The sequence below is a fragment of the Coregonus lavaretus genome (assembly GCF_964263955.1).
Source record: "Coregonus lavaretus genome assembly, chromosome: 3".
Classification (NCBI taxonomy): domain Eukaryota; kingdom Metazoa; phylum Chordata; class Actinopteri; order Salmoniformes; family Salmonidae; genus Coregonus; species Coregonus lavaretus.
In genome coordinates this window covers 36528986-36547427 of record NC_139990.1, presented here as the reverse complement: position 1 = coordinate 36547427, position 18442 = coordinate 36528986, and the positions used below count along the sequence as shown (strand labels likewise).

Below are 18442 nucleotides of genomic sequence, written 5' to 3'. Positions count from 1 at the left end.
TAGCAGCAGTAGGCCTAACAGTACCCCCCCCTCTACGGACGCCACCCGGCGGCCGACGGAGTTTATCCGGATGTAACCTATGAAAATCACGGACCAGAGCAGGATCCACAATGAAGCTCCTGGGAACCCAGGAACGTTCCTCAGGACCATAACCCTCCCAATCCACCAGGTACTGGAAACCACGACCCCGGCGGCGAACATCCAGAAGTCGCCGGACAGTGTAGACAGGACCCCCACCCACGATCCTGGGCGGAGGAGGGGGACGTGAGGGCGGGCACAGAGGGCTGACAGACACAGGCTTGATCTGGGACACATGAAAAGTGGAATGAACCCGTAGGGAGGCAGGAAGCTGTAGTTTAACCGCGCAGGGGTTAACAAAAGACAGTATCTTGAACGGTCCTATAAAACGCGGCGCCATCTTCTTAGATTCTACTTTCAATGGAAGATCACGTGACTTAAGCCATACCTCTTGACCAGGAGAGTAACCGGGAGCCTGGGACCGGTGACGGTTGGCTTGCCTCTGCATGTACGACGAAGCTCGGGACAGAGCTACCCTGGCCTTCCTCCAGACCTTGAAGCAGCGGCGCATGTGGGACTGCACCGAGGGTACCGCCAGTTCCCTCTCTTGAGAAGGGAACAGGGGAGGTTGATAACCCAGAGCACACAGAAAGGGAGACAAACCAGAGGAAGCGTTAGTCAAGGTGTTATGAGCATATTCCACCCAGGGGAGCAAGGAGCTCCAAGACCCAGGGTTAGACCCTGTGACACAGCGGAGAGCGGTCTCCATCTCCTGGTTCGCTCTCTCGGCTTGCCCGTTGGTCTGGGGGTGATATCCAGAGGACAGGCTGGATGTGATGCCCAAAGCTTTACAGAAAGCTTTCCATACCTGGGAGACAAACTGGGGACCCCTGTCAGAGACAATATCAGTGGGTAGACCATGAGAGCGGAACACATGTTCAACCAAAATATCAGCCGTCTCTCTGGCAGTGGGCAGTTTAGGTAGGGACAAAAAATTAGCAAACTTAGAAAAACTATCAATCACAGTAAGAATGACAGTCTTTCCAGACGAGGGGGGAAGTCCAGTGACAAAATCCAATGCAATGTGGGACCAGGGCCGGCTGGGTATAGGCAGAGGTCGTAGATGACCAGCGCTGGCCTGGGTGGAGTTCTTACTTCGTGCACATACCGTACAAGCAGCAATGAAGGCTCGAGTGTCCGCCTCCATCCTGGGCCACCAGAACTTCCGTCGCACAAAGTCAAGGGTCCGAGTAACTCCAGGGTGACAGGTAAGAGAAGACGAGTGAGCCCACTGAAGTACCTGGGAGCGAACAGACTCAGGGACAAACAACCGGTTAGGAGGACCGCTCCCAGGGTCAGCTTGATGATGTTGAGCCTGTCTAACAATCCCTTCGATGTCACATGTAATGGCCGCAATACTGCAGGTAGGAGGCAAGATGGGTTCAGGGTTACTACCAGTATCAACAGCAGAATGAACACGAGACAGGGCGTCAGGCTTGACGTTGTGTGACCCAGGACGGTAAGACAGAGAAAAATTGAATCTCCCAAAAAATAGTGCCCACCTGGCTTGACGGGGATTGAGCTGCTTAGCTGACTGGATGTATGCCAGATTCTTGTGATCCGTCCAAACGATGAAGGGTTGTTCCGCCCCCTCCAACCAATGCCGCCACTCCTCGAGAGCCAGCTTCACGGCGAGCAGTTCACAATTGCCAACATCATAATTCCTCTCTGCCTGAGAAAGCTTCCGTGAAAGAAAAGCACAGGGATGCAGTTTGTTATCTTCAGGAGAACGTTGTGTCAACACCGCACCTACCCCAGTGTCGGATGCATCCACCTCCACGACAAACTGGCGGTCGGGGTCCGGCTGCATCAGAATGGGAGCCGAGGCGAAGCGATGTTTCAGTTCTTCGAACGCTGATTCGGCCCCTTCATTCCAAGCGAACGGTAGTGAGATGGAGGTGAGAGCGGTGAGTGGTGCCGCAATGCGGCTGTAGTCCTTGATGAACCTCCTGTAGAAGTTCGCAAACCCCAGGAATCGTTGAAGTTGTTTGCGGGTGGAGGGGGCTGGCCAGTCCGTGACCGCAGAGATCTTAGCTGGGTCCATCCGCAACTCCCCCTGAGCTATTATGTAACCCAAAAAAGAGGTCTCAGACACATGAAATTCACATTTCTCCATCTTCACAAATAGTTTGTTCTCCAACAACCTTTGCAACACCTGGCGCACATGCCGTTCATGTTCCTGGGAGGACTCTGAGAAAATCAGGATATCATCCAGATAGACAAAAACAAAACGATTCAACATGTCCCGAAGGACATCATTCACGAGTGCCTGAAAAACAGCAGGGGCATTAGACAAACCAAAAGGCATGACCAGATACTCAAAATGTCCCAAGGGTGTGTTGAAGGCAGTCTTCCATTCATCACCTTTACGAATGCGCACCAGGTGATACGCATTTCGTAGATCCAGTTTCGTAAAGATGGTAGCACCATGAAGGAGGGGAAAAGCAGAATTAATCAAAGGCAGAGAATACTTGTTCTTAATGGTGATGTTGTTAAGTCCACGGTAATCAATACAGGGTCTGAGGGTCTTATCCTTCTTCCCAACAAAAAATAATCCCGCTCCTACAGGTGACGAGGAAGGACGAATAATACCTGCCGCCAAGGAGTCCCGCATGTAGTTCTCCATAGCCTCCGTCTCAGGGCGGGAGAGATTGTACAGGCGACTGTTAGGGAGAGGGGCTCCTGGCTGGAGGTCAATGGCGCAGTCGTATGGCCGGTGAGGAGGAAGAGAAGTAGCTCTGTGTTTGCAGAAAACGGATGCCAGGTCATGATACACGTCAGGAACAGCAGAGAGATCCATGGACTCCAGTGGAGGTTGAGGCACAGTGCTGGCAGGGGTCTGAGCAGAACACAAACAGTTCACATGACAAAATGTGCTCCATGAAACAATTCTACCTGTCACCCAATCCATGTGTGGATTGTGTCTTATGAGCCAGGGGATACCAAGGACCAGGGGAGTCTGTGGGCAGTCAATTATGTGAAATTGAATGCTCTCCTGATGATTACCCGACACTCTGAGACAAACAGGGACAGTCTGATGAGTAATACGGGTCAACAATTGTCCATTTAGACCCTTAGCCTGCAGCGGACGGTCCATAGGAACAGTCTCTAACTCCATTTGTTGAGCCAACTCTCGATCCAAAAAGCTTTCATCGGCACCAGAGTCAACCAGCGCACTAACAGGGAAATCCTGGACCTGCCACTGGAGGGATGCCTGGAGCAGAATGCGGGGAGAAGAGGAAGAATCCGCTGTTCGGCTCACCAAAACTTCTCCCATTAATGATGAGCCAGCCCTTTTCCCGGACGAACTGGGCAGGAAGGAACGAAATGACCAGCTTCTCCACAATACAGGCAGGCCCGAACCTGAATACGACGTGCACGCTCCTCTGAGGACAACCATGCACGACCCACCTCCATGGCTTCGGGTTCAGTGCTCCTAGTATCGACTCGGGAAGACTCGGCCTTCTCCGTAGGGAAGAGGCGGGGAGGAGTTGGTTGACGACCGATAGGTTGCTTGGAACTAACACGCCTCTCCCGGCGGCGCTCCCGAATCCGATTATCCAACCGGATGGTGAGTGAAATAAGGTTATCCAGTGTAGGCGATTCATCATATGACACCAATTCATCCTTCAAAGTCACAGACAAAGCATTAATGAACACTCCTTGTAATGCCTCGTCATTCCAACCACTCACTGCCGCTAACGTCCGAAACTCCACTGCCATCTCCGCCACACTGCGAGACCCCTGCCGAAGAGACAACAAGCGTTTAGCAGCCTCCTTGCCCCGTACGGGGTGGTCGAAAACCTTCCTCATCTCAGTGGTGAAGGCAACGTAAGTGTTGCAAATGTCCGACTGACTCTCCCAGACCGCGGATCCCCAGGAACGAGCGGAACCGCTAGTAGAGTTGATAAGGTAGGCAATACGGGCTCTCTCTGAGGCGTAGGTGAGGGGCTGTTGTTCAAACACTAGCGAGCATTGAGTCAAGAAATCACCACAGGTTCCCATGTTCCCGTCATAGCGCTCTGGAGCAGGAACAAAAGGCTCTCTGATCTGGGCTGGAGGAGCAGTTTGTATGCCATGAACGAGGGGTGCATTATTAATTTGGGTAGTAAGGACAGACACTTGATGGGTGAGTAATTGAATCTGATTAAACAGCATCTGACTGTTCTCAGAAATAGTCTTAAACAAGGTATCATGTTGGCCAAGTAAAATTCCCTGATTGGCTATGGCAGTCCGAATTTGAGTGCACTCTGGGTTGGTATCCGAGCTACAGTCTGCTGGGTTCATCATGGTCAGGTCATACTGTCATGATTCAACTGGATTGAACCCAAATGCAGACAACTACACCGAGCCAGAGAAGGTTTAACAGGTTTATTTACATAGTTCAATTTGTCCAGGTTTCCAATAATAGGGGAAGAGCAAGTCCAGGTTTACAGGGAGGGTAACAGATCCAGGTTCAGAGCAGGAGTGGTACCGTAACGTCCTAGTGTCCGTGGTGAGTCCAAAAGGAAGGTCCGGTAGTGGAAAGCAGGATGGTGGTGGCAGGAGTGAAGCGGAGGCAGGAGTCAGGTTCCAATAATATGGTAGTCTTGACTGGGTCTTAAAGGCTGAGGTGATTATGGTAAATGAGCTGCAGCTGGAACCCTGACTCCCGCACACCAGACTTCACTCCTGCAATCAAAAACAGACAGAGGGGAGGGGGAGAGCAGAGAGAGAGCTACCTAGCAGCAGTAGGCCTAACAGTTACTGATGGTAGGCTTTGTTACTTTGGTCCCAGCTCTCTGCAGGTCATTCACTAGGTCCCCCCGTGTGGTTCTGGGATTTTTGCTCACCGTTCTTGTGATCATTTTGACACCACGGGGTGAGATCTTGCGTGGAGCCCCAGATCGAGGGAGATTATCAGTGGTGTTGTATGTCTTCCATTTCCTAATAATTGCTCCCACAGTTGATTTCTTCAAACCAAGCTGCTTAGCTATTGCAGATTCAGTCTTCCCAGCCTGGTGCAGGTCTACAATTTTGTTTCTGGTGTCCTTTGACAGCTGGTCTTGGCCATAGTGGAGTTTGGAGTGTGACTGTTTGAGGTTGTGGACAGGTGTCTTTTATACTGATAACAAGTTCAAACAGGTGCCATTAATACAGGTAACGAGTGGAGGACAGAGGAGCCTCTTAAAGAAGAAGTTACAGGTCTGTGAGAGCCAGAAATCTTGCTTGTTTGTAGGTGACCAAATACTTATTATCCACCATAATTTGCAAATAAATTTATAAAAAATCCTACAATGTGATTTTCTGGAGAAAAAAAATCTCAATTTGTCTGTCATAGGTGACGTGTACCTATGATGAAAATTACAGGCCTCTCTCATCTTTTTAAGTGGGAGAACTTGCACAATTGGTGGCTGACTAAATACTTTTTTCCCCCACTGTAAACTAGATGAGCTCAGTAATTGGAGGAAAAATTGAGTGTTTGAGGAAGTCAAATACATTGGCCACAAATGTGTCTCAACCAGGTGGGTCTGTACCCTTAAAGAATCCTTAACTAAAATAGTGCCAAAAACATGTCTAGTGGCTAGAGGTTTTGAGGAGCTGGCTGCTAAAGAACTCCCAAAAGACTGACCGACATGCGCCTCAGAGTCACTCAGATTGCTGATGACAGTGATCTGCCAGAAAAAAATGGAAACTTCAGTCCATAGACATCATCTGCATTTTTGCAGGGAACATACAGTGGGGAGAACAAGTATTTGATACACTGCCGATTTTGCAGGTTTTCCTACTTACAAAGCATGTAGAGGTCTGTAATTTTTATCATAGGTACACTTCAACTGTGAGAGACGGAATGTAAAACACAAATCCAGAAAATCACATTGTATGATTTTTAAGTAATTAATTTGCATTTTATTGCATGACATAAGTATTTGATACATCAGAAAAGCAGAACTTAATATTTGGTACAGAAACCTTTGTTTGCAATTACAGAGATCCTACGTTTCCTGTAGGTTTTGACCAGGTTTGCACACACTGCAGCAGGGATTTTGGCCCACTCCTCCATACAGACCTTCTCCAGATCCTTCAGGTTTCGGGGTTGTCGCTGGGCAATACGGACTTTCAGCTCCCTCCAAAGATTTTCTTTTGGGTTCAGGTCTGGAGACTGGCTAGGCCACTCCAGGACCTTGAGATGCTTCTTACGGAGCCACTCCTTAGTTGCCCTGGCTGTGTGTTTCGGGTCGTTGTCATGCTGGAAGACCCAGCCACGACCCATCTTCAATGCTCTTACTGAGGGAAGGAGGTTGTTGGCCAAGATCTCGCGATACATGGCCCCATCCATCCTCCCCTCAATACGGTGCAGTCGTCCTGTCCCCTTTGCAGAAAAGCATCCCCAAAGAACGATGTTTCCACCTCCATGCTTCACGGTTGGGATGGTGTTCTTGGGGTTGTACTCATCCTTCTTCTTCCTCCAAACACGGCGAGTGGAGTTTAGACCAAAAAGCTCTATTTTTGTCTCATCAGACCACATTACCTTCTCCCATTCCTCCTCTGGATCATACAGATGGTCATTGGCAAACTTCAGACAGGCCTGGACATGCGCTGGCGCTGCAGGATTTTAATCCATGACGGCGTAGTGTGTTACTAATGGTTTTCTTTGAGATTGTGGTCCCAGCTCTCTTCAGGTCATTGACCAGGTCCTGCCGTGTAGTTCTGGGCTGATCCCTCACCTTCCTCATGATCATTGATGCCCCACGAGGTGAGATCTTGCATGGAGCCCCAGACCGAGGGTGATTGACCGTCATCTTGAACTTCTTCCATTTTCTAATAATTGCGCCAACAGTTGTTGCCTTCTCACCAAGCTGCTTGCCTATTGTCATGTAGCCCATCCCAGCCTTGTGCAGGTCTACAATTTTATCCCTGATGTCCTTACACAGCTCACTGGTCTTGGCCATTGTGGAGAGGTTGGAGTCTGTTTGATTGAGTGTTGGACAGGTGTCTTTTATACAGGTAACGAGTTCAAACAGGTGCAGTTAATACAGGTAATGAGTGGAGAACAGGAGGGCTTCTTAAAGAAAAACTAACAGGTCTGTGAGAGCCGGAATTCTTACTGGTTGGTAGGTGATCAAATACTTATGTCATGCAATAAAATGCAAATTAATTACTTAAAAATCATACAATGTGATTTTCTGGATTTTTGTTTTAGATTCCGTCTCTCACAGTTGAAATGTACCTATGATAAAAAATTACTGACCTCTACATCCTTTGTAAATAGGAAAACCTGCAAAATCGGCAGTGTATCAAATACTTGTTCTCCCCACTGTAGCTGTCAAGGGACATTCACATCCGAGCTCTGCCTGAAGCTAAGAGCGTAGGAACACTGTGTAAAAAAGTGTGTGTATGGCCTTGCCAGATGCATCACTCTACAGGTATAACAAAGTCAAGGCAACAATGCTGAGTACAGGTGGAAAAATGTCAAAAGTGGATCCTGCAGTCTTCTACATGCTTGTCATGTTGATGACTTCATCTGGGGTGGCTCACAGACCTTTGCTACAACTGTGATTCCACACCTCAAAGCTGTTTTCCAGGTCGGCCGTGAGGAGCATGATAGTTTTTGTTATGTTGGCATAGACTTTATTACAATTGACGGAACAATGCAGATTCAACAGGAAAGCTATATCAAGAATCTTCAACCCATCCAAATGGATTCTTAAAGAGCCATACAAATGAATTTCCTGATCAATTGAGGTCAAAGATAAGTCAAATTATATGGGTTGCTAGACAGAGTATACCTGATGTAATGTTTGATGGCTGCAACTTGGCATCCAACACAAAACACGCCTCTGTACAAACCATTCAACTTTGAGGCAAACAAAGTTCTTCGTAAACTGAAATCACAACAAGTGACACTAAAGTTTCAGCATGTTGGAAAAGATGACTCTCTGAAACTAGTTGTCTTCAGTGAGGCTTCCCTAGGGAACCTTACAGATGGAGGCACACATGGTGGACATCTAATCGTGTTAATGGGTGAAGAAGGAAGATTCTCACCAATCTGTTGGCAGTCAAAAAGGATCAGAAGGATTGTCCGAAGCACACTTGCTGGAGAAACCCTTGCTCTTGCAGATGGAATTGACAATGCCATCTTTCTGGCAACTCTGTTCTCAGAGCTTACCATTGTTGAGACAAAACGGTACATTCTACCTGTAGTTTGTGTCACTGACAACTACTCCTTAGTTGATGCTGTCAAGTCAACCAAGTCTGTCACAGAGAAAATACTTCATCTTGAGATTAGCAGCATCAAGGAACTTATTCAAGCACAGAGAATCCACAAAGGAACAGTCTGACAAAAAAGGGAGCATCCGGTCTTGTGCTTCTAAAGGCACTCAGTAATGGAAAGTGGCAGCTTGAGTAATACAAATAAAAACTTTGTCACACAACCCATTTATAATGGGTTACTTAAATAATACTTGGGATATAAAATTATTTTGTTGATGTTTTATTTCTTTAAAGAAAAGTGGGAGATTGTTTAAAGTATCCATATATTTCTGTTATTACGGTGCTATCACTCTGTTATTAGTACGCCTGCGCAGTAGTCTCACTGGAGATGGACCTGGCCTGAGCGTGATGGCGACTATGTACTGTGGAAATACAGTGAAGTAAACGTTGTTAAACTGGAACCTAGTCGTTGTGTCATTTTGAGTTAACACATACAGTATGACTGTACTAACACTCAATTGACATGTTTGTTGCCTTGCGGTCTAAGCTGCTGCCTCTGGACACATACTGTATAAACTGCAGCTTGGTTTCGATTCGGCCCACAACTATTTCAGCATCACCCTCCTCATATCTTTCTCATCTTTCCTCTGTCTCTATCCATTCCAAAACACTACTGTTGTCTGTTTGTGTGACCTTTCACTGATATTTCCAGATCTATATAGAGGTATTGTCAGTTAGTCACTCAGTCACTGGCCTTTTCTTATTTGGGAAAAAGTCTGTCCTCCACCCTCCTTCCTCCATCCTCTCTCCTCCGTGACCTAGAAATTGATGTGGTGGTGTGGTCAAGGAGATGTCAATTTGTTTGTAGGCAAAAAGGAAGAGTGTCCTCCTTTCCTCGATAGCCACCTTTCATCGAGGACAGTCATGTGTATCCTACATGAGTCCTTTGCGGAAGAGTTTTGAAATCTACCACACCCCCTTTGAATCAGCTTTTGTTTTGTCGGAGGACAAAAGCATCCACATTTTTTAAAACAATATGCTACTTTTATCTATAAAATGTCTTGCACAAGTAACTAGTTTTTTTTTTTCACTTTAAACATTTATTTTGGGATCCACCCCTGTAAACGTAATTTGCCTGATGACGTACGAGTGGAGAAGGAGAGTCTCATTTCATACAAGCACATTTTCATCTACGTTCCCTCTCCTCACCACCTCTCCTGGATTACCTTTGACCTTTTTCAAAAGGAGGCAAAAGAGGACAGAGGAGAGAGGACACAGGAGTTGAGCAAATCCAATTGAGAAAAGGCCACTAACTCAATACCTCCCACCCTCACCTACTTCCTGTTTCTCTCTCTCCTTAGGGGGTGGTCAGTGGGGTGTTGCTGGTCACGCCCAACAACCTCATGTTCGAACCCCACAAGGCGGACCCGCTGGTGCAGGACCGCGGCTGTGAGGAGTATGGCATCATGTGCCCGCTGGAGGAGGTCATGTCTGCCGCCATGTGCACCGAGGTCACCGACAGCAGGATCAAAGAGTTTGTTCCCCCGTAAGTCTCTAGCAGTTACTCTACTTTATAGTCAGTTTTCATATTAGCATGGTATGTTATGCTGTATGTCAATAATCAGCAGGGCCGGGAGTGTTTCCAAGGTAATATATCTTGTTGTACATTTTTAGGGGCCCTGTGTTTTTCCAAGTCAGGTCACTTAGGAAAAACTCAGGGCCCTAATCATCAGTTATAACCACATAATTAAATAGAACTCAAATAAATACAGTATTACTTTTTATCTCTTTGGTAATAACCCACAGTATCTGTGAACAGCTAACACTATATTTCTCTATATGTCTCTCTTTAGAGAACTGGAGCTGCTGTCATCAGCGCCAGAGCCCTGCCACATGAAGAGGGTGCCTTGGAGCAACCTGGAGGACGCGGCACAGCGTGCCCGTGACGCAGGAAATGACAGCGCCAGCACGACTGCTCGCAGCACTGAGGTCTCCCCTGTACGGGATGACCCAGGGTCCTCATACGAGCTACGCCGGGACAAGTCCTCTGGGGCCTCATCTGAGTCTGACCAGACCATCAACCAGGCCCAGGACTCTGAGTTAGCCATGGAGGAGCTCAGGGAGCTTTGGAAGAGCCACACTATGCAGTCAGCCAATGAGCAGGGAGAAGGGGACCAGCAGGAGGCCAAGACAGCCAATCAGGATCAGTCAGAAGAGGGCACAGGCAAAGGTAGAGTGTGAAGAGTGTGGTCTTTCTGTTTAGGAGTTAATGACCGCCCAAAAAAAACACTACGAACAGAAGCTTGAAATGATTATATATATAAGAAATTAATATCACTGTTTTTAAACCTAGCCTCTTTGATTTAGTTTTACAGAATAACATTTAAGTGGGTAGAAATACAGTGTTGCAAACATTGCAGGCAAAAAATAAATGGAAATAATATGCCACATTTTCAAGATTATTACTGTATCCTCTGGCTAATTTCTGAAATGAGGGAAGAGAGGAGGGCTGATGCTTTGAAGAATATTGCCTCTACACTGTTAGAATTAGTGGTGACTCAAAGAACCCTGGAGATTCTCAAGGAACCATTAATCCTGTTTTTACGGTAACTTACTGGCGGCCAGTTACTGTAAGTTACTGTTAAAAAAATTACGGCCATGTACTGTTAAACCAACGTTTCTTTGGAATTTACGGTAACATACTGTACCTTTACAGGTAACTGGCTGCCAGTAAGATACTGTTTAGCAGTGCAGTCAATGGTTCATATTTGCACTTTTGGTTAGTTGAGGGTTCTTGGAGGAACCTTTCATGTTTCAATGTAGCAAAGGTTTCCTGGAGGAACCTTGGACTAGAGGTATTTGTATTTGTATTTATTAGGGATCCCCATTAGCTGCTGCGAAGGCAGCAGCTACTCTTCCTGGGGTCCAAACATATTAAAGCACTTACATTACATATAAAACAAAATATAAAACAGTGCATCATAGGACATTATTACACCACTACCTATCTACAATACAAAATGTTTAATACCACCATACAACAATATCACAATGTGTGAGTATGCATGTGTGTATATACCCTTGTGTGTGTCTCTTCATAGTCCCCGTTGTTCCATAAGGTGTATTTTTTACCTGTTTTTTTAAATCTGATTCTACCGCTTGCATCAGTTACCTGATGTGGAACAGAGTTCCATGTAGTCATGGCTCTATGTGGTACTGTGCGCCTCCCATAGTCTGTTCTGGACTTGGGGACTGTGAAGAGACCTCTGGTGGCATGTCTTGTGGTGTATGCATGGGTGTCCGACACCACTTACACCACTCAGCTTGTCAACACCACTTACAAAAACAAGCAGTGATAAAGTCAATCTCTCTTCCACTCTGAGCCAGGAGAGACTGACATGCATGTCATTAATGTTAGCTCTCCGTGTACTTTTAAGGGCCAGCAATGCTGCCCTGTTCTGAGCCAACTGCAATTTTTCCAAGTCCCTCTTTGTGGCACCTCACCAAACTACTGAACAGTAGTCTAGGTGCGACAAAATTAGGGACTGTAGGACCTGCCTTGTTGATAGTGTTGTTAAGAGGCAGAGCAGCACTTTATTATGGAAATACTTCTCCCCATCATAGCTACTGTTGTATCAATATGCTTTGACCATGACAGTCCACAATCCAGGATTACTCCAAGCAGTTTAGTCAACTCAACTTGCTCAATTTCCACATTATTCATTACGAGATGTAGCAGGGGTTTAGGGTTTAGTGAATGTTTTGACCCAAATACAATGCTTTTAGTTTTGGAAATATTCAGGACTAACTTATTACTTGCCACCCATTCCGAAATGAACTGTAACTATTTGTTAAGTGTTGCAGTTATTTCAGTTGCTGTAGTAGCTGACGTGTATAGTGTTGAGTCATCCGCATACATAGACACACTGGCTCTACTCAAAGCCAGCGGCATGTCGTTAGTAAAGAAGGAAAAAAGCAAAGGGCCTAGACAGCTGCCCTGGGGAATTCCTGATTCTACCTGGATTATGTTTGAGAGGCTCCCATTAAAGAACACCCTCTGTGTTCTGTTAAACAAGTAACTCTTTATCCACATTATAGCAGGGGGTGTAAAGCCATAACACATACGTTTTTCCAGCAGCAGACTATGATTGATAATGTCAAAAGCTGCACTGAGGTCTAATAAAACAGCCCCCACAAGTTTTTGATCATCAATTTCTCTCAGCCAATCATCAGTCATTTGTGTAAGTACTGTGCTTGTTGAATGTCCTTCTCTATAAGCATGCTGAAAGTTTGTTGTCAATTTGTTTACAGTAAAATAGCATTGTATCTGGTCAAACACAATTTTTCCCAATAGTTTAATAAGGGTTGGTAACAGGCTAATTGGTCGGCTATTTGAGCCAGTAAAGGGGGCTTTACTATTCTAAGGTAGCGGAATGACTTTTGCTTCCCTCCAAGCGTGGGGGCACACACATTCTAGTATGCTTAAATTGGAAAATATGGCAAATAGGAGTGGCAATATCGTCCGCTATTATCCTCAGCAATTTTCCATCCAAGTTGTCAGACCCCGGTGGCTTATCATTGTTAATAGACAACAACAATTTTTTCACCTCTTCCACACTCAATTTTTGGAATAAAAAATTACAATGCTTGTCTTTCATAATTTGGTCAGATATACTTGGATGTGTAGTGTCAGCAATTGTTGCTGGCATGTCATGCCTAAGTTTGCTAATCTTGCCAATGAAAAAATGATTAAAGTAGTTGGCAATATCAGTTGGTTTTGTGATGAATGAGCCATATGATTCAATGAATGATGGAGCTGAGTTTGCCTTTTTTCCCAAAATTTCATTTAAGGTGCTCCAAAGCTTTTCACCATCATTCTTTATGTCATTTATCCTTGTTGTTTCTTCTTCTTTTTATTCAGTTTGCAATACGTTTGCCAATCGGTTGTGCAGCCAGACTTATTTGCCATTCCTTTTGCCTCATTCCTCTCAACCATACAATTTTTCAATTCCTCATCAATCCACAGGGATTTAACAGTTTTTACAGTCATTTTCTTAATGGGGTGCATGCTTATTAGTAACTGGAATAAGCAATTTCATAAATGTGTCAAGTGCAGTGTCTGTTTGCTCCTCATTACACACCACGGCCCAACATATATTCTTTACATCAACAACATAGGAATCACTACAAAACTTATTGTATGACCTCTTATACACAATATTAGGCCCAGCCTTTGGAACTTTGGTTTTCCTAGATATGGCTACTATATTGTGATCACTACATCCAATGGATTTGGATACTGCTTTCAAACAAATCTCTGCAGCATTAGTAAAGATATGATCAATACATGTTGATGATTTAATTCCTGTACTGTTTGTAACCACCCTCGTAGATTGACTGATAACCTGAACCAGGTTGCAGGCACTGGTTGCAGTTTGAAGCTTTCTCTTGAGTGGGCAGCCTGATGAAAGCCAGTCAATATTTAAATCACCCAGAAAGTATACCTCTCTATTGATATCACATACATTATCAAGCATTTCACACGTGTTTTCCAGATACTGACTGTTAGCACTTGGTGGTCTATAGCAGCTTCCTACCAGAATAGGCTTAGTAGAAAGTGTGTGTAGATCTTTTTAGACCACCTGTGGAAGTAAATGTCATTCCTGTTAAGGTTGAACGATGACAGTTTTGTAGCTTCAATGAGGGTTACAGAGGTGTATGAGTTCCTCAAGAGCCTACGCAAATCCCACAGTTAGAATAGTTACCACTTTATTACTCTGTCATCAGCAATATTAATATTATTAATATTAGAATACATAATATGCATAAAGCACGACTCCAACACCATCATTAAGTTTGCCAACGACAAACAGTGGTAGGCCTGATAACCGACAACGATGAGACAGCCTATAGGGAGGAGGTCTGAGACCTGTCTGTGTGGTGCCAGGATAACAACCTCTTCCTCAATGTGATCAAGACAAAGGAGATGATTGTGGACTACAGGAAAGGAGGACCGAGCACGCCCCAATTCTCATCGACGGGGCTATAGTGGAGCAGTTTGAGAGCTTCAAGTTCCTTGGTGTCCACGTCACCAACAAACTATCATGGTCCAAACAGACAAAGAGGGCACGACAAAGCCCATTCCCCCTCAGGAGACTGAAAAGATGTGACATGGGTCCTCAGATCCTCCAAAAGTTCTACAACTGCACCATTGAGAGGATCCTGACTGGTTGCATCACCGCCTGGTATGGCAACTGCTCGGCCTCCGACCGCAAGGCACTACAGAAGGTAGTGTATATGGCCCAGTCCATCACTGGGGTCAAGCTTCCTGCCATCTAGGACCCCTATACCAGGCGGTGTCAGAGGAAGGCCCTAAAAATTGCCAAAGACTACAGCCACCCTGTGTCATTGCCAACAAAGGGTATATAACAAAGTGTTGAGAAACTTACTTTTCTTAAAACTGCATTGTTGGTTAAGGGTTTGTAAGTAAGCATTTCACAGTATGTAACAAATAACATTTCATTTTATTAGATTTTTATAAGATTCTAAATGTAACCCCTCCCAGCACAAAAATATTTTGGTTTAACCTTTACACAGGGGTTCCTCTATGAACCTTTTTTAACTGCAAAGGTTCCACCTGTCAGGCAATTTTTTTAGCCCCAAAAGGTTCTTCCAGGCTCCTTTACTTCTAAGAGTGTAAAAAAAAAACTGTAACAGAATTCTCAACAGGACCCGGTTTTTACTTCTTTTTTTTTATGCAGCTGTTATCAAATCATTTCTGGGTAACAATTGAGTACCTTACTGTCATAGTTTTCAACAAGAATTGTAAAAAATAGCTTTTTAGCAAAAAAAGAAATCTGGAATAATTTTGCTAGGACTGTCTGGGAGTGGTCTGAGTGGGGAGGGGAAAACTTAAAACTAGCTGTTATTGGCAGATAAGTTTGGAACTCGTCAGCTGTTGTACAATATGACACAAAACACACAGAAAACATAATTTCTACTGCACTGGGCCTTTAAAGCATCAATCAGCAGTTGAAACCGTAACAAAGTGTCGTGTTTTGGTAAAAAGCTGAGCGATAGGGCTGGAGAAATGTAACCACTTTCAAATTCATAAACAGAGCTATGGATGCAAGGACTGACCATCCATGATATCAAAATTATAGTTTGAACCATGTTTTGAGGCTATATAGTGTTTGTTTACATTTACCCCATCAGAACCCAAAATATACATTTGTTTCACTCCAATGTTTGTAAACAAAGTAAATATAAACAAATACTATATAGCCTCAAAACATAATTGAACTAGGCATTTATAAGTTATACTATTCAAGAATAATTTAATTAATTCAGAAGTCCAAAAATGGATGAAGCAACTGCAGATTGCCCATTTAAAACCAGTATTAGGCTTAGTAAGACATTATTCATCAGAGAAAGGGCTTTTTAAACAATCTCAGGAGTGGATGAGCCTGAAATTGATTTTCTGTTGTTGAGGATGGTGTGAGTAAAGCAATGCTTTCTTATTACAGTATACTTCATATGAGGGACCTTTATTTCAGGGTTTAAATCTAAAATCTACAATAAATACATTTCAGGAATGATCTAGTATTGATAATTTTTTCGAAAATTATTTGAGATGTGTTCCTCAATCTACTAACACCTTTAAGTTAGGAGTTTGTGTGATATGCATCACATACTTTGAAATTACATGATTTTTCGACACAAGACATAGGTCCGTTCATCATCATGAACTAATGTGCTAACGAACACATTCTGTACATAGACTGTTGGAGCTGCTGGCACAGATCAGTAGCCATTACCCTTCCTGTTTCATTACACCTAGATTACCTGTCCTCTCTGCCCCCTGCCACAGCCTTGCCGGTGCCCAAGGAGAAGCGGAGGCAGCGGTCCCATAAGTTTCTGTGTCTGCAGGTGGGCAAGCCCATGAAGAAGACCTTTGTGTCCCATGCCAGCGCCTCCATGCAGCAGTACGCCCAGAGGAACCGGAAGCATGAGTACTGGTTTGCAGTCCCACACGAAAGGTGAGCAGCATGGGCGCAGGAGGAGGCCAGAGCAGGCCGTTGGATCAAATCAAATCAAAATGTATTTGTCACATGCGCCGAATACAACAGGTGTAGACCTTACCGTGAAATGCTTACTTACAAGCCCTTAACCAACAATGCAGTTCAAGAAACAGTTAAGAAAATATATACTAAATAAACTAAAGTAATATACAGGGGGTACCGGTACCGAGTCAATGTGCGGGTGTACAGGTTAGTCGAGGTAATCTGTACATGTATGTAGGGGTAAAGTGACTATGCATAGACAATAAACAGGGAGTAGCAGCAGCGTAAAAACAAATGGGGGGGGGGGGGGTCAATGTAAATAGTCTGGGTGGCCATTTGATTAATTGTTCAGCAGTCTTATGGCTTGGGGGTAGAAGCTGTTAAGGAGCCTTTTGGTCCTAGACTTGGAGCTCTGGTACAGCTTGCCGTGCGGTAGCAGAGAGAACAGTCTATGACTTGGGTGACTGGATTCTTTGACAATTTTTTGGGCCTTCCTCTGACAACGCCTAGTATATAGGTCCTGGATGGCAGGAAGCTTGGCCCCAGTGATGTACTGGGCAGTATGCACTACCCTCTGTAGCGCCTTATGGTCAGATGCCGAGCAGTTGCCATACCAGGCGAGGATGCAACAGGTCATGATGCTCTTGATGGTGCAGCTGTATATCTTTTTGAGGATCTGGGGACCCCATGCCAAATATTTTCAGTCTCTAGACGGGGAAAAGGTGTTGTTGTGCCCTCTTCACGACTGTCTTGGTGTGTTTGGACCATAATCGTTTTTTTGTTATGTGGACACCAAGGAACTTGAAACTCTCGACCCGCTCCACTACAGCCCCGTCGATGTTAATGGGGGCCTGTTCGGCCCGCCTTTTCCTGTAGTCCACGATCAGCTCCTTTATCTCGCTCACATTGAGGGAGACGTTGTTGTCCTGGCACCACACCGCCAGGTCTCTGACATCCTCCCTATAGGCTGTCTCATCGTTGGCGGTGATCAGGCCTACCACTGTTGTGTCGTTAGCAAACTTAATGATTCTGTTGGAGTCGTGTTTGGCCACGCAGTCGTGGGTGAACAGGGAGTACAGGAGGGGACTGAGCCCGCACCCCTGAGGGGCACCAGTATTGAGGATCAGCGTGGCAGATGTGTTGTTGCCTACCCTTACCACATGGGGTGCAGCCCGTCAGGAAGTCTAGGATCCAGTTGCAGAAGGAGGTGTTTAGTCCCAGGGTCCTTAGCTTAGTGATGAGCTTTGCGGACACTATGGTGTTGAACTCTGAACTGTAGTCAATGAACAGCATTCTCACATACAGTGGGGGAAAAAGTATTTAGTCAGCCACCAATTGTGCAAGTTCTCCCACTTAAAAAGATGAGCGAGGCCTGTAATTTTCATCATAGGTACACGTCAACTATGACAGACAAAATGAGGGGAAAAAAACCAGAAAATCACATTGTAGGATTTTTTAGGAATTTATTTGCAAATTATGGTGGAAAATAAGTATTTGGTCAATAACAAAAGTTTCTCAATACTTTGTTGTATACCCTTTGTTGGCAATGACACAGTTTTCTGTAAGTCTTCACAAGGTTTTCACACACTGTTGCTGGTATTTTGGCCCATTCCTCCATGCAGATCTCCTCTAGAGCAGTGATGTTTTGGGGCTGTCGCTGGGCAACACAGACTTTCAACTCCCTCCAAAGATTTTCTATGGGGTTGAGATCTGAAGACTGGCTAGGCCACTCCAGGACCTTGAAATGCTTCTTACGAAGCCACTCCTTCTTGCACGGGCGGTGTGTTTGGGATCATTGTCATGCTGAAAGACCCAGCCACGTTTCATCTTCAATGCCCTTGCTGATGGAAGGAGGTTTTCACTCAAAATCTCACGATACATGGCCCCATTCATTCTTTCCTTTACACCGATCAGTCATCCTGGTCCCTTTGCAGAAAAACAGCCCAAAAGCATAACGTTTCCACCCCCATGCTTCACAGTAGGTATGGTGTTCTTTGGATGCAACTCAGCATTCTTTGTCCTCCAAACACGAGTTGAGTTTTTACCAAAAAGTTCTATTTTGGTTTCATCTGACATTCTCCCAATCCTCTTCTGGATCATCCAAATGC

At 45.0% G+C, this 18442-nt stretch overlaps 1 protein-coding gene across 1 annotated transcript in view; it reads left to right on the top strand.

The window, feature by feature from the left end:
- Positions 1-18442, top strand: part of LOC311107213 (oxidation resistance protein 1-like) — a gene marked incomplete at both ends in the record, with an annotated part of 98643 nt that overhangs the window by 10025 nt on the left and 70176 nt on the right. Inside the window, 3 exons of the mRNA XM_084149707.1 lie at positions 9633-9817; positions 10125-10501; positions 16142-16310. Coding sequence (XP_084005833.1) covers positions 9633-9817; positions 10125-10501; positions 16142-16310 — 731 coding nt within the window. The remainder of the gene's footprint in view (positions 1-9632; positions 9818-10124; positions 10502-16141; positions 16311-18442) is intronic.